This window comes from Typopeltis vanoorti, chromosome 12, assembly GCF_054136105.1.
Source record: "Typopeltis vanoorti isolate ZY-2024b chromosome 12, IOZ_Tvanoo_1.0, whole genome shotgun sequence".
NCBI classification, from domain to species: domain Eukaryota; kingdom Metazoa; phylum Arthropoda; class Arachnida; order Uropygi; family Thelyphonidae; genus Typopeltis; species Typopeltis vanoorti.
This window is the reverse complement of record NC_143560.1, coordinates 61535001-61553068: the sequence shown is the minus strand read 5'-3', so window position 1 is coordinate 61553068 and position 18068 is coordinate 61535001. Positions and strand designations below refer to the sequence as shown.

Sequence of the window (18068 nt, the reverse complement as noted above, 5' to 3'; positions counted from 1 at the left end):
TTTGTCAAAACTAACCATGATATCAGTACCACTTAAAACTAAATTCTTGATTAAAGATTTGAAAAGAATGAATTTATATATATACACACACATACACACTAGGGGACTTCGCTGCCTGCGTCTCCCATGTTCCGGACTCCTTGAATTCTGATGACTCGAGTCTTCAAAGGGGGGGGGGGGTTCTGGTGCCTCCCCCCTGAGTTCCGGACTGGTAGGCTGGTTCTCCTTGAACCGGCTTGAATTCTGATGACTTGAATTTTGAAGACTCAACACTCAGGGTAGCCCCCCCGAGTTTCAAAACGTTTCAAATAACCTTGACAAAAAACGTGACACAAAAACGTTACATAAAAAGGCTTATCATTTTATATATATAGGGTAGCTATATATATATAAATAAAGAAGATGAAGTATAGCCAGTTACGGAGTTAAAGAATTAGATAGTTGTTTGGCTAGTTTGAACGTGGGAGGGTCAGTGGGATAGTGTGGACTATTAGGTTTATGAACTTTGAGTAATCCATATCGGGAACAAAAACGTTTGAGTTTTATTGTTAATTCATGGAGCCATGAGGTAATGTTTTTAAGAAATTTTTTTAGTATTTTCTTCTAAAAAGGCTGAATCCAAAAGTTTTGTATGTAGTGCAGTCTTTGATCAGCACATTCATCTTATGATTGTAATTGTTGTTAATTGTATTGCCCTTACCCGCTCAATTATATATATTTTTTCTTTGCACTTATTAAGTGTGGACAGTTGGATGATAGCCAACTCTTTTCTTTTATATACTTAAGATTTCTTTTAACTAATGCAAAGCTCACATAAGAATTTTAGCTACATTAAGTCATGTTATTGGGAATATCTACAAATGTAAACATGGGTTCAAATCCCATTCCTGACAGTAGTTTTCTTTTTTAAGCACCTCCATAGTGCAATTGGAAGAAAAACAACAGATCATTGCACACTTTGCTTGTAAAAGATCTAAGTTCAATTCCTGTTAAGGCGAGAAGAATCATAATGTGGACTTATTCAATTGAAGGCGAGTTAACCGATCTCATACAGAGGCAGCAGGATTTTTCTCCCGAAACTTGGGTTTTTCATCCCACATATAGGCATATCAGCCAAAAAGACACAGGATTTAGACACTCAAAATACTGCTGGTTGTGGTGGTTGGTGGTATATAGCATTGTGTATTGATGATAGTAGTGTCGTAGTAGGAGGATTAAGTAGAAGAGACAGTAAGTTGTTTAGTAGTGGAGTAGTGTGTCCTTCCATGATGACTCCAAGGACTCTTTGGAGGTGTCACATAATAATAATATCTGGGGAAACCTGTCCTGTTATGGTCCAGCTGGAAGATCTGTCAATGTCTGTTTTGAAGAACACAAGAAATATTCACAATTATGTCTATGTTTCTTGTGTTCTTCAATTATGGTCAGTCAGGTCTAGCTGACTATGTCAAATAATGCTTCATTCTGTATGTAACTTTGTTTTTTTATCTGACCTACACACGAAAGGTCACAAGACCTATAGCAGATCAGTGCTGTATGTGGCCAGAGAATAAGAAGAAATAAGGAATCAGTTTACCCTTTTTTTTTATTTATTTATTTTTTTTATTTCAACAGCTGAAGGTTGTATTCTTTGGTTGAAAGCAGAGTGGGGAAGGCTGTTCCAAAGAACATCTACTCTGTCCCTTCTAAAGTAGACATAATGAAAAGGAGGCAGTGAAGTTGGTTGGCAAGTTTCAAGATCGACTGTAAAAGGGTGTTGGTTAGCAGTGGTTCTTGTTTTAATGATTTTGAAGGAAAGTGGAAGAATAATAGTGGCCATTTCAGCAGGGTCATGTCGATGAAAGTATCTACAGAAGCACAAGGTAGAAACTGAACGTCTGCAAGAGGGAGATCATTAATTTTCTGGATTGCCCTCCTCTGGATAGAATCAAGCAATCTTAGAGAGGATTTTGGTGTACCACCTGAAAATAAATATTCCATGGTTTGGCAGATTTGGGATTTGCATAGAGTTAGGAGCTGTGGAGTAGTAGTGTCTTGTGCAAAAAAGTACACCAAGTTTTTTTTTGGCAGCTGCAGAAGCTATAGTTGAAATGTGTTTATGCCCATCGTGCAGGTCAGTTCAAGATAGGAAATCTGATCATGTTTGGATATCTGGGTATTTTTGAAGGTAAGGGAGAGGGATGCAAGCTATTTCTTGTGAGAGATTTGACAGGACTGAATTTTGGCAGTATTGTAGTCTATAAGGTTGTCCTTGCCCCATTGGGATATAGCTAGCAGCCACTGGTTGTGGTGGATCTTGAGGATTCTAATACTTGAGCACTACAAGGTTTGTCAAATGAAAAGGAGGAATCAAGTGTACTGTCATCCGCAAAGCTATGGATAAGATTGGAAGCCTGTGAGAACAGGCCATTTATATACAAGAGGAAGAGAGTGAGTGAAAGAATGGAACCCTGGGATACTCTTGCATTGGGGTAAATCTCTGGGGAGGAAACCATCTACCATTACACGTAGTGAGCAACCAGTGAGAATGTTGGCAATCCAGTTGCAGAGTGTGGGAGACATACTGTAGGATGGCAATTTGCTAAGTAGGACCCTGTGCTAAACATGATCAGATGCCTTTGAAATGTTGAGGGCAAGTGAGTTTCTCTGCTGCCGAATTTTTGCACTACCTGAGTCTAGAGGTGGGTGGTGAAAGCTAGGTGATCAGCCATAGATTTCAAATGGTGGAATCCGTATTGCTGGTTACTGATTAGTTGGTAGGTCTCTAGGTGGGTTAGGAGTTGGTTGTTAATGACCTTCATCATAATTTTAGAGAGAATAGAAGAGAGAGCATTTGAACTGTAGTTTATTGGTTGACTTTTATCACCTTTCTTTGGGATGGGCTGAATGGATAGAGATGCCGGTTCAATAGGATAGAGTGAAGAAGCAATACAGGATAGGTATTAGTTCTGGGGCATACAAGTATTTAATATACTAGGTGGGATATACCATCAGTACCAGATGTTTTGGAAGTTTTTTCCCACTTGGTTAGACTATAATAAATTTAGTTTAATCCTTTATCCAAGTGTAAGCAAACAAAGTTTGCGCCTGAAGTATCTTCAGGACTGAGGCAACATGTGGTAAAGGTGGACCAAGCTCTCATCACTCCTTATCTTAGTATCTTCCATAATGCAAAGTACATCTCCTTGCGGACATTTATAATGCTATGCATTAAGGGGGGGGCCACTACCCAGACCAGTTTCGACCTTTATTGAGGTCTCGTCAGTGGGAGCCAGACCCAGAGGTGGTGATACTAAGGCAGAAGCAATGGAGAAGTCATATTTACCTATACCAGTTGCCGAAAGGCATCTCACCTTATTATTCAATTACTCTGGATTTAGAGAAAGATGTTGGAAGTTTTTCCACACTTGGTTAGACTATAATAAATTTAGTTTAATCCTTTATTCAAGTGTAAGCAAACAAAGTTTGCGCTATCATCACCTCTGGGTCTAGCTCCCACTGACAAGACCTCAATGAAGGTCGAAACCAGTCTGGGTAGTGGCCCTTCCCTTAATGCATAGCATTATATATGTTCACAAGGAGATGTGCTTTGCATTATGGGAGATACTAAGATAAGGAGTGATGAGAGCTTGGTCCACCTTTACCACGAGTTGCCTCAGTCCTGAAGATACTTCAGGTGCAAACTTTGTTTTCTTACACTTGGATAAAGGATTAAACTAAATTTATTATACCAGATGTTTTGTTTGTGTGCATGTTATTAAGAATTTTTCAGATTTCTTTCTGGCGGAAGACTATGGGTGACATGGAGAGAGAGAGACGGGCAGTTCTTAGTGGAGTGGAAGGAACTTTGCACAGGTTACCAATCCAGGAATTGGAAGAGAACAGTGATGCTAGCTGGTCTTTAGGTGAAGTGACTACAGAACCATCTGGATGTGAGTGGTAGAAACCCAGGTGGCCATAAGTTACACCCAATGTAACATTATGTCCACAATGTAACTTATTTAACAATGCAACTTGCCAAAGGCCTTGGCAAGTGACCAGAAGGAGTGCCTGCTCTTTGGGCAGGAGGTGAGTTTGCAGTATTTGGCCCTTTCAAGTCTGATTTGGATTTGATGATGATTATTTTACAGCTGTTGTGAGCTGTAGTATAGGCAGAGTGAGCAGCTGGAGTTTTGGTCTTTAGCCATTTCTGGTATGCAGTGGTTTTTCTTTCATTATGTTGGCACAGTTTTTTGAGAACTAAGGCTTGGATGGTGGCTGTGAATTTGGAGTGGAATAAGGAATGAAGGTCTTCATTCCTGTTAGAGCAGGTGTTTGGATCAGGAGAACTGAAGCAGTATTTGGACCATGGGAAGGAGGAAAAATAGAAGTTATAGAGGTCATCCCATTTTGGCATCCTTGTAGTGTCAAAGGACATGAGACTGAGAATGGTGGGTGTAGGTTGTTCTGTTGCAAAACAGACTTGTATGAGGTTGTATTCTGAGTTACTAAGAGGAGAACTGATATCCACAGTATACTTGGAAGGGGAACTTGCTAGGAAGAGATCAAGTATATGGACAAGTTGGAGGGAATTGTGGTATTCTTGCAGGGAGACTGATGAATCTATGGAAGGTTGCTGCTAATGGCAAACATGGCAACTTCCTTGCCTGCTTGATTGGTGATACTGGAGAAGGGAATCCAATTTGAGTTGTGGACATTGAATTGCCCAAGAAGGATAACCTCACTATTAGTATTTTGACTGTAGAAAGTCGAGCTTTACAGAGAGAGATAGTTGAAGAGTTCCCAGTGGTTAACTGAGTTTGGAGAGAGATAGAGCATGTGAAAAGGACAGGCTAGTTTAGTAGAGAAATTTTGAGCTAGAGCAGATCAAATGGGGTTGGGGAGGGGTAAGATCCATCAGGAGCAGATGTTTTGTTTGTGTGAGGGTTATTAAGAATTTAATAACCTGCTCATGAAGGGTTTGCAATCTCTGGCATGGTATGTCAGTTCTTTGGATCAATGCACAAGCACCACCCTTGTGGCAGAACCATGTCATGTGTAGTTCGGGCAGTTGTTGTTGTTGAGGTTGCCAGTTTGGGTTCTGATAAAGAATAATAATTCTGGTGTAGATGACTGTATGTGGTGGTGCACATTGTTTATATTGCTGTTTAGGCCATGGATGGAGAAACATTCTTTCCTTCTTTCTTTTTTTTTTTTTTAGGTAAGAAGTAATGCTGGTGGGTTGTTTAGATTTTATTTATTCGTTTATTTTTATTTTTTAAATCCTGCATACAGACAAATCCATCTTCAGGACACACAATTTACAGACAAAAATACTAGTGGCCATCTACTGCCCACCATCACCACTAGTATTTTTGTAGTATCTTTGTAGTATCTAGTATTTTTGGTGTAGATGATGGAGATGGAGAGTTATTAAATAGGTGATGAGTCTTTGGACTCCTTGGAGATGTCACAAAATAATAATAATAAATAATAATTCTGGTTTAGATGACTGTAGGTGGAGGTGCACATCACTTATATTGTTGTTCAGGCCATGGATATATAAATGGATGCATAAAGTTTTTTTTTTTTTCGGTAAAAATTAATGTTGGTTGGTGAATGAGTTTTATTTTGTTTCTTTTTTTTTTTTGGCTGGGTTTTTGTTGGTTTTTATGTTTTTTTTTTTTTTTTGGTTATTTTCTATGACTTTTTTTTTGAACCATTGTTTTATTTTTATTATTTTTTTTGTGGAAGAATTTTTGTGATCCACAGTAAAGTCACATTTCTTTGGGTTGTGATCCAAAATCATAAAATGGCAATAATATCAATAATGCAGTGGTGGAAGAGATAAAAAGGAAGTGGGGCATGCAATGAGAGGAAATAGACCCACAAACATACTTCCTGATCTGTCCATATGTGTGGCCTCAGCAATTCCCCCTGCAGTCACTGTACTTGGTCTCCCTCCAGTCAAAAAATGGCAATAATATCAGATAATGAAAAGAACTTATCAGAACAGGCCAGAAGAAATTATTATTATTATTATTCGTGACACCTCCAAGGAGTCCGAAGACTCATCGCGGGAGGACACCTACTGTACAACTCTCCGTCTTCACCACTACACCGAACTTCTACTACCAATCATCAACATCAGCCAACTGGCAACTATCACCACCACAGTTAGTATTTTTTTTTGTCTGTAAATTGCATGTGTTCTGAAGGGCCGATTTGTCTGTATGCAGGATGAAAACTCGAGTTTCTGGGAGGGAAAAACCCTGCTACCTCCATATGAGATCGACTAACTCACCTTCGATTGAAAATGTCCATATTAAGATTTCTCCTGTCATGACGAGAATCGAACTTAGGCCTTTTCCAATCGAAGGGCGCAATGTACTGTGGTTCTTCCAATTGTGCTACGGAGGTGCTTCAAATCCAAGAGAACTGTATGGCAAACAAAAGGATAGAAGAATTAGTAAAGTATATATATTTTCAGCAGATTCATTAGCTCTCAAGATATGTGTGTGTAGGTGATTGGTGGTGGGGAGGTTGATGAACTAGTGATATTAAAGCCATTGCAAATGGTTCATGTGAATATAGCAGTTAGAATTTATGGGATAAAAAGGAAAAGACCATCCTTTCATTTTTATTTAACGTAGAACCTTCTGTTGGCCCATAGGCATAAATGAGTATCATTGCCACTTTCCCCATTTTTCTCACATCACTCTACTTGATATTGTTCATCATTTAAGAAGATAATTTTTACATTGGGGTTGAAGTCTAGCTATTCCTTCATTTCCTTTATCCCCTTTGCCTGAATACAGTATTTGGAAGTTTTTCCACTTGGTTATAACTATAAATTACTTAATTTATAGTATAACCAAGTATAATATAGTATAAATTGGTTATACTATAAATCACTATAAAGATATCAAGAAATTATATACTTGATTTAATCCTTTATCCAAGTGTAAGCAAACAAAGTTTGCACACCTGAAATATAATCAGGACAGGGCAACTCATATACAGAAGCTAATGACTTCACATCACTTGCCTTCGAATCCCATAATGCAAAGCACATATCCTTATGGGTATGTATAATGCTATGCATTATGGGATGGCATTATGCTTACACTTGGATAAAGGATTAAACCAATTATATAATTTCTTGGTATCTTTAATTTATAGTATAACTAAGTGGAAAAACTTCCAACTATCTCTAATCCAGAGTATTTAATAATAAGGTGTGACACCTTTTGGCAACTCGTATATGAAAATATGACTTCTGCATTACTTCAACCCTTAGTATTACCTCTGGGTCTGGCTCCCACTGATGAGACTTCCATAAAGATTGAAACTGGGCTGGGTAGTGACCCTTCCCATAATGCATAGCATTATACATACCTGTAAGATATGTGCTTTGCATGTGGGATACTAAGGCAAGTGATGTGAAGTCATTAGCTTCTACATATGAGTTGCTCTGTCCTGATTATATTTCAGGTGCAAACTTTGTTGCTTACACTTGGATAAAGGATTAAATCAAGTATATAATTTCTTGGTATCTTTAATTTACTGAATACAGTATCTTGTAATTATTAGTTAGAAGACACTCACCTGTTTTTGTCTTCTTTGTTTCAGTAACACCAGTTATGCTATTCTTGTACTTCTCTAATTCTTCTACCTGTTACACTTCTTGATTTTTTTTGGTTATGTTGGTTATCTTGAATTCTGCTGATGCTGAACTTGAGAGTGTTCCAGTAGCTGACTTTTTGCTGTTTGCTCGGGTTTCTTGATGAAAACAACAGGGGCCTTGCTTTACCATGCAACATCCTAGCCAGCATTACTATTAATCTTGTTGTACAAAAGGATCAATGCAGTCATATATTAAGAAAGAAATAGTTGCACCTTTTGTTAAAAAATATACATAAACATATGGACACCACCAAGTAGCTACACAGCAGCAATCACAAAATCAATCAGAACAAATTATAACTTTACTGTCTGCAGTACTAAATCAATACAAAGATTTTAGATAAATCAGAATCCTTAAATAATGCTAAGCATAATTATAGATATATGAGAACAGATGTTCTGTGGAAACAAGAGCACTCAAGTAATACAGCTTTAGATGTCGAATACAAAAGAAGAAGAAATATTTTAAAAATATAAATAAGAAATGCAAAAAATGAATCTGATAGAACAAATTTACATCTGCATGAAATGTATAAAACAAACTTGATTAATGTGATTTTGGATTAACAAGTTGTTGGCTTGTGTTCACAAAGATTTGCATGGAAACCATAAAACAATTTTATGAAAGAGGCCAAACTTTATAAGCAGAGAGCAAATGGTTTTAACCAGTATCTTGTGGACTCTCTAGAAGTATTGAAAAGGGTCTCTCCATTCACAAAGTGATCATTCTTTGGGACTTCAACCACATCAGACACTGTGAAGTTCCCAACAGAGGACTGTTATCTACATTTTATGATATATGTTATATATAATTCCCATGTTTATAAAGCTATCACTGTTTCACAAGTGAATCAGCTATTATCCGTAAACACAAACTATTTTCTCTGACTTCCTTATAGAAAGTGGATAACTTCTGTTAGCTTATAAAATAAATAGAATTTTGGGTTATGAATCATTGAAGATACTGCATTTTAATAAATTCAGAAATGCTCTTTTTTGTTTACCCATTTAGAAAATGAAAAAAAGTTAAAATAAATTTTTATTTTTAAATCTCTTAGGAACATACACAATAGATATTACTGTTGCTGGTAAGAAAATATCAGGTAGCCCATTCAGTGCAAAAGCTTACAATGCTGCAGAAATCCATATTTGTGATGTCCCTCAGTATTGTGTGATTGGAGAGAATTGTCAGTTTACAGGTAACATTGCAATCATAATTATTTTTCTGAAATATATTGAAAAATGTTTACTTCATAATTATTGAGGAAATATGATAAAGTACAATTGGCAAGTTTGAAAATAAGAAATGCAGGATTTTTATTAATTTGAATGTTTCATGAATCAGAATTATTAAGTTTATTGTACCTGGTCACCCAGGTACAATAAACAGATTTTTTCATTTGCTCAACTATAGTATCAATAAGGCGAATTCAGAGGAGTATGTTATAGTGCATTTCTCTTAGAATAGTATTAATGCTATAGGGCAGTGATTTTCAACTAGTGTGCCATGGCACATTGGTGTGCTGCGAGAGATCTTCAGGTGTGCCACGAGATTTGTGAAAACAACTTAATTGAAAGAAATAGTGACGTAATTTGCACATTTATTTATTAGTGTCTGGTCTTCCATCCACACCTGAAGCTACCTTATTTATATTTTACGAAACTTACGGTTGGTGAATGGGTTTAAAATTGTATGTTAATTAGTTTTAATCTTTCAATAAGTGTGTTCACAAATAACTTCATTTAATTCTCTTATTTTTAAAGTAACTGGTAAGAGTTCTTTTATTGTTTTTTTTTTTTTTTTCATTCAGTTAATTTTATTCAATAATAGTTCAACAGTATTCCTTTAACATGGATAAATTTGTAATAAAAAAACAAAAATTTGAAGACAATGAAGAAAGTGAAGCTAGTATGTCAAAAGGAAAAAAAAAAGAAACGAAAGAAGGAAGTGAAGCTAGTTTTGCCCTGCACATCAGCAGCTGATACCATATCTAGTACTGGTTTTTCTAAAACTAAATTAAGAACTAACATTTGCATTACGACAAAAATTATTTGTCATTTGGCTTTATTTTCAGTCAAGAAGATCTGCCATGACCTACATGTTTAGTTTGTGGCTAAAAATTAGCAAACAATGCTATGGTTCCAAGTAAATTAAATAAACATTTACAATCTAAACATTCTCACTTGAGCGAAAAACAGGCTGAATATTTTAAAAGACGTGTACTGGATAAAACTATTCAAGCAAAAAGATGGACTAAATTTCTAACTGTATCTGAAAAAGCCCAAGAAGCCAGTTACGCAATCGCAGAAATTGTTGCTAAAAAAAATGAACTCTCACAATTGCAGAATCTGTAATTCTGCCAGCATGCTGTAAAATTGTTAATATCATGTTTGGGGAGGAATATGAAAAGGAGATTTTAAAAATTCCTATGTCAGATAACACCTTTTATCCACGTACTCAGGATTTGGTCATAGATGTTGAGTTGCAAGTGGTATCTCACATTAAAGAAGCAGATATGTTTGCTATTTAGTTGGACAAATCAACTGATATAACTGGCAAAGCTCAACTTCTAGCCTTCAGTCGATTTATTTATAAGGAATATATTATAGAACAGTTTTATTTTGTCCACCACTCATGGAAAACAACGAAGGACCAAGATATTTTTGATGTTGTTGATAATTACTTTAATTGCCATAACTTGTCTTGGGATTCTTGCATCAGTATTTGCACAGATGGTGCCCACTCGATGTCAGGAAATGTAAAAGGATTGGTTACACTGGCTAAAAATAAGAATTCTAAAATTATTTTTACACATTGTTTTCTCCACAGAGAAGTACTAGCAACAAAATCATTCGTACCTGAGCTTAAAAAAGTACTAGACGCGACTATGAAAGTTGTCAATTATATAAAAGCCAGGCTGTTACACTCAAGATTGTTTGCAACACTATGCTCCTCAATGGAATCTTCTTACATGCAGTTATTAATACATACAGAAGTGAGATGGTAATCTCGTGGACGAGTTTTATCAAGGTTTTATGAACTAAAAGAGGAAATTCTAATTTTTTTGACAACTCAACAATCTGAGTTATCAGATTTTCTTAGCTACGAGCTTCGGTGCAGTAAGGTTGCATTTCTTGCTGATTTATTTCAATCTTTAAATACACTTAATAAAAGTATGCAGGGAGACTGTGAAAACATTCTTACTTCCACTGACAAAATTAACTCATTCAAGGAAAAAAAACTAATGCTTTGGGAAGAAAGAATCAGAAAAGAAAATGCAGTAAATATGTTTAAACTAATGAAAAAGTGCAAACTGAATGAAAATCTAATAGATCTAATTTTACAAACCTTAAGATTACTAAATACAAATATTGAAAAATATTTTCTCTCACTTGACATATCATCCTTTGATTGGATAAGAGATCTGTTTGTCTTAAGCGCATGTAAATCGGGAAATTTAAAGATTACAGAAGAGGACGAATTAACAGATATAAGCAGTGGTGAGCTATAAGGGGCTCGCCTGAGCCCCTTGTTAAATTTTTCTCAACTTTGTGAGCCCCTTGTTCTTCTTGTTTACTTTTTTTATTTTTTCAAAAAATAAAGAAAAAACACATTTTTTGAAATATATTAAGCGACAAACTCATACTGTCACCTAACAAAGTGATTTTATTAAATAAAATATTATAGTTACTGTTACTACCATTTTACAAATGAGAATTCACTTTTGGTAATTGCATATAAATAAATAGGACTATAAAATAATACCCCTTGATTGGTACCACTGATTATCACTTGAAGTATAAAAACGAAAGAGAAGTATAACGTACTTCAATATTATTGTTTAGATAATATTTATTTATTATTTATAGACTGTTTGTCATGAAAACTTCTATTGCAAACAAAAGAAATTTATTTTGTTTATTAAAAATGCAGACGATTTCATATGTGCGACTATAAAAGATTTTATTCTTATTATATTTTGATAGTAAAAAAATGTTTTTCTTCTGTAAGATAAATTAACACAGACGATTGTGTGCAAATATTTCATGTTTAGATCGTGAAATATTGGTTTAAAAATGATAGCCTTTGCAGGTTGTCCCTTCATATGTTTTGATTGGCATTTGTACAGAAGCTGTACTAATAAACGTTTTTGTGTGAAATGCAGCTTTTTTTTTTTTTTTTTGCTCGACGATGCGAGCCCTTTGTTAAAATTTCCATAGATCACCACTGGATGTAAGAAATGACAGAGGTTTAAAACTAAAACATTCAACAATAGATACTACTTCATTTTGGTTATCTCTAAGAAGTGAATTTCCCAATATTACCAAAAAAGCAATAGAAATACCTCTTCCATTCTCCACGTCATATTTGTGCGAATCAAGCTTTTCCGCAATGAATATTATTAAGAACAAAAATAGATCACCGCTGGAAGTCTTGGAAGATGATTTAAGAGTATGCCTATCTACAATTCAACCTCACACAAAAGGCATTCTGAAACAACATCATGCTCAGATATCTCATTAAAATTAACTGCAAGTATGTATATTATTTAATAGATTTAATATTAATATGAAAAAAATCAATAAAAAATAAAAAAAATATTAAAAAGGATAAGTAATTACTATTATTAATATCTTGTGTGTGTGTGTAAATCAATCAAAATTATGCCTATTTTTTGCCAGATCGTCAAAAAAATTAAAAGAATATATTGTTAGTGTGCCGCAGAATTTTAATAATTAGTCTAGGTGTGCCATATTATGAGAAAGGTTGAAAATCACTGCTATAGGGGATTTTCTGTTGGAAATATCTGGTAATTTGATATAGTGAATGAGTTCACTATAAAATTGTTTACTATAGTAAGCATTATGCATATCACATGCCCTGAGCAGGATGATTATTGTTTGGATTCATGTGTTTCCTGTGTTGGATAATATTCATTAGATATGTCTTTAAATAGTGTAATATGAAAGTGCTGATGCTGTGTAACCTGGATCATAGATTGCAAATAAAAGCATTGAATATTTAAAAAAAAAAATCTAATCTTTCACTAATCTTACTCAAATGAAGCTTTTTAATGATATTACTGACTTTTGTGCCATTTCTTGTATGCTGAATCATATCTTCCAACTTTGTTGATTTATTTTGGAAACTCTTGATTTTTAAATCTATTTGCAGATTTTTTCCTTTGATGAAACTATTAGCCTTATCACTTGTTAATTGTTAAAGAATATTTTCCATACTTCAGTTATTTTATTTTATTTTTCTGGATTGACTTTGTAAATTTGTAACTTTTTGTAACTGTAAATTTACAGCAATTATATTGACTTACCTAATTATTATTACTTAATTCGTTTAAAAAAATTTAAAGATAGAATGAAACTTCATACTAACACTTCGAAACGGCACCCACCTTGTAGTGGTGCCAGCCTGCATTTCGAAATGGCACCCATCTTGTAATGGTGTCTGCCTGCACTTCGAAATGGCACCTATCTTGTAATGGTGTCTGCCTGCAATGCAGGCCTGCTTCTGCTGGCCCTATATATGTGTATATATATGTATATATGTATATATATACATATATATATATTTCAAATAAATGAGGTCCTGAGACTTTTGAACACGCATCATGTTAATGGTGTGTAATTATATTTTGTTTAATTTTTTGAGAAATTCATCAAGTAATATATATAATATATATATATATATATATTATGTATGTATGTATGTATGTATGTATACATGTATGTATGTATGTATGTATACATGTATGTATGTATGTATGTATACATGTATGTATGTATGTATGTATACATGTATGTATGTATGTATGTATACATGTATGTATGTATGTATGTATACATGTATGTATGTATGTATGTATACATGTATACATGTATGTATGTATACATGTATGTATGTATGTATGTATACATGTATGTATGTATGTATGTATGTATACATGTATGTATGTATGTATGTATACATGTATATATGTATGTATGTATACATGTATGTATACATACATACATACATACATGTATACATACATACATACATACATACATGTATACATACATGTATGTATGTATACATGTATGTATGTATGTATACATGTATGTATGTATGTATGTATACATGTATGTATGTATGTATGTATACATGTATGTATGTATGTATGTATGTATGTATGTATACATGTATGTATGTATGTATACATGTATGTATGTATACATGTATGTATGTATGTATACATGTATGTATGTATACATGTATGTATGTATGTATACATGTATGTATGTATGTATACATGTATGTATGTATACATGTATTAATACATGTATGTATGTATACATGTATGTATGTATGTATACATGTATGTATGTATGTATACATGTATGTATGTATACATGTATGTATGTATACATGTATGTATGTATACATGTATACATGTATGTATGTATACATGTATACATGTATGTATGTATGTATGTATGTATGTATGTATACATGTATGTATGTATGTATGTATACATGTATGTATGTATGTATACATGTATGTATGTATGTATGTATGTATACATGTATGTATGTATGTATGTATACATGTATGTATGTATGTATGTATACATGTATGTATGTATGTATGTATACATATATCTATGTATGTATGTATACATATATCTATGTATGTATGTATGTATGTATACATATATGTATGTATGTATGTATGTATGTATACATATATGTATGTATGTATGTATGTATGTATGTATACATATATGTATGTATGTATGTATGTATATATACATATATGTATGTATGTATGTATACATGTATGTATGTATATATACATATATGTATGTATACATGTATGTATGTATATATACATATATGTATGTATGTATGTATACATGTATACATATATGTATGTATGTATGTATGTATACATATATGTATGTATGTATGTATGTATGTATACATATATGTATGTATGTATGTATGTATACATATATGTATATATGTATGTATGTATGTATACATATATGTATGTATGTATATATGTATGTATACATGTATGTATGTATGTATGTATACATGTATGTATGTATGTATGTATACATATATGTATGTATGTATGTATGTATACATATATGTATGTATGTATGTATGTATACATGTATGTATGTATGTATGTATACATGTATGTATGTATGTATGTATACATGTATGTATGTATGTATGTATACATGTATGTATGTATGTATGTATACATGTATGTATGTATGTATGTATACATGTATGTATGTATGTATACATGTATGTATGTATGTATGTATACATGTATGTATGTATGTATGTATACATGTATGTATGTATGTATGTATACATGTATGTATGTATACATGTATTAATACATGTATGTATGTATACATGTATGTATATATGTATGTATGTATACATGTATGTATGTATGTATACATGTATGTATGTATGTATACATGTATGTATGTATGTATACATGTATGTATGTATGTATACATGTATGTATGTATGTATGTATACATGTATGTATGTATACATGTATGTATGTATACATGTATGTATGTATACGTGTATGTATGTATGTGTATATGTATACATGTATGTATGTATGTGTATATGTATACATGTATGTACATACATAATACATACATACATACATGTATGTATGTATGTACATGTATACATGTATGTATACATGTATGTATGTATGTATACATGTATGTATGTATACATGTATGTATGTATGTATACATGTATGTATGTATGTATACATGTATGTATGTATGTATACATCTATGTATGTATGTATACATGTATGTATGTATGTATACATGTATGTATGTATGTATGTATACATATATGTATGTATGTATGTATACATATATGTATGTATGTATACATATATGTATGTATGTATGTATACATATATGTATGTATGTATGTATGTATACATATATGTATGTATGTATGTATACATATATGTATGTATGTATGTATGTATACATATATGTATGTATGTATGTATACATATATGTATGTATGTATGTATGTATACATATATGTATGTATGTATGTATGTATACATATATGTATGTATGTATGTATGTATACATATATGTATGTATGTATGTATGTATACATATATGTATGTATGTATGTATGTATACATATATGTATGTATGTATGTATGTATACATATATGTATGTATGTATGTATGTATACATATATGTATGTATGTATGTATGTATACATATATGTATGTATGTATGTATACATATATGTATGTATGTATGTATACATATATGTATGTATGTATGTATTCATATATGTATGTATGTATGAAATCATATATGTATGTATGTATGTATGTATTCATATATGTATGTATGTATGTATACATATATGTATGTATGTATGTATGTATGTATGTATGTATATATGTATGTATGTATACATGTATGTATGTATGTATGTATACATGTATGTATGTATGTATGTATACATGTATGTATGTATACATGTATGTATGTATGTATGTATACATGTATGTATGTATGTATGTATACATGTATGTATGTATACATGTATGTATGTATACATGTATGTATGTATGTATGTATACATGTATGTATGTATGTATGTATACATGTATGTATGTATGTATGTATACATGTATGTATGTATGTATGTATGTATACATGTATGTATGTATGTATGTATACATGTATGTATGTATACATGTATGTATGTATGTATGTATACATGTATGTATGTATGTATACATGTATGTATGTATGTATGTATACATGTATGTATGTATGTATGTATGTATGTATACATGTATGTATGTATGTATGTATACATGTATGTATGTATGTATGTATACATGTATGTATGTATGTATGTATACATGTATGTATGTATGTATGTATACATGTATGTATGTATGTATGTATACATGTATGTATGTATGTATGTATACATGTATGTATGTGTGTATACATGTATGTATGTGTGTATACATGTATGTATGTGTGTATACATGTATGTATGTGTGTATACATGTATGTATGTGTGTATACATGTATGTATGTGTGTATACATATATGTATGTGTGTATACATATATGTATGTATGTATACATACATATATGTATGTATGTATGTATACATATATGTATGTATACATGTATGTATGTATGTATGTATGTATACATGTATGTATGTATGTATACATGTATGTATGTATGTATACATGTATGTATGTATGTATACATGTATGTATGTATGTATGTATACATACATGTATGTATGTATACATGTATGTATGTATACATGTATGTATGTATGTATGTATACATGTATGTATGTATGTATGTATGTATACATGTATGTATACATGTATGTATGTATGTATGTATGTATACATGTATGTATACATGTATGTATGTATACATGTATGTATACATGTATGTATGTATACATGTATGTATACATGTATGTATACATGTATGTATGTATGTATGTATGTATACATGTATGTATACATGTATGTATGTATGTATACATATATGTATGTATGCATACATATATGTATGTATGCATACATATATGTATGTATGCATACATATATGTATGTATGCATACATACATGTATGTATGTATACATGTATGTATGCATATATATATGTATGTATACATGTATGTATGTATACATGTATGTATGTATACATGTATGTATGTATACATGTATGTATGTATACATGTATGTATGTATGTATGTATGTATGTATGTATACATGTATGTATGTATGTATGTATGTATGTATACATACATGTATGTATGTATGTATGTATGTATACATGTATGTATGTATGTATACATACATGTATGTATGTATACATGTATACATGTATGTATGTATGTATGTATACATGTATGTATGTATGTATGTATGTATACATGTATGTATACATGTATGTATACATGTATGTATGTATGTATACATGTATGTATGTATGTATACATGTATGTATGTATGTATACATGTATGTATGTATGCATACATATATGTATGTATGCATACATATATGTATGTATGCATACATATATGTATGTATGCATACATATATGTATGTATGTATACATACATGTATGTATGTATACATGTATGTATACATGTATGTATGTATACATGTATGTATGTATACATGTATGTATGTATACATGTATGTATGTATACATGTATGTATGTATACATGTATGTATGTATGTATGTATGTATACATGTATGTATGTATGTATGTATGTATGTATACATGTATGTATGTATGTATGTATACATGTATGTATGTATGT

At 32.0% G+C, this 18068-nt stretch overlaps 1 protein-coding gene across 1 annotated transcript in view; it reads left to right on the top strand.

Annotated features, from left to right (window-relative positions):
* The window catches only part of jbug (filamin-type immunoglobulin domains fbug), an 879391-nt gene that overhangs the window by 343117 nt on the left and 518206 nt on the right, over positions 1–18068 (top strand). Inside the window, exon 17 of the mRNA XM_090401914.1 lies at positions 8724–8864. Within this exon, the coding sequence (XP_090258040.1) occupies positions 8724–8864 (141 nt within the window). The remainder of the gene's footprint in view (positions 1–8723; positions 8865–18068) is intronic.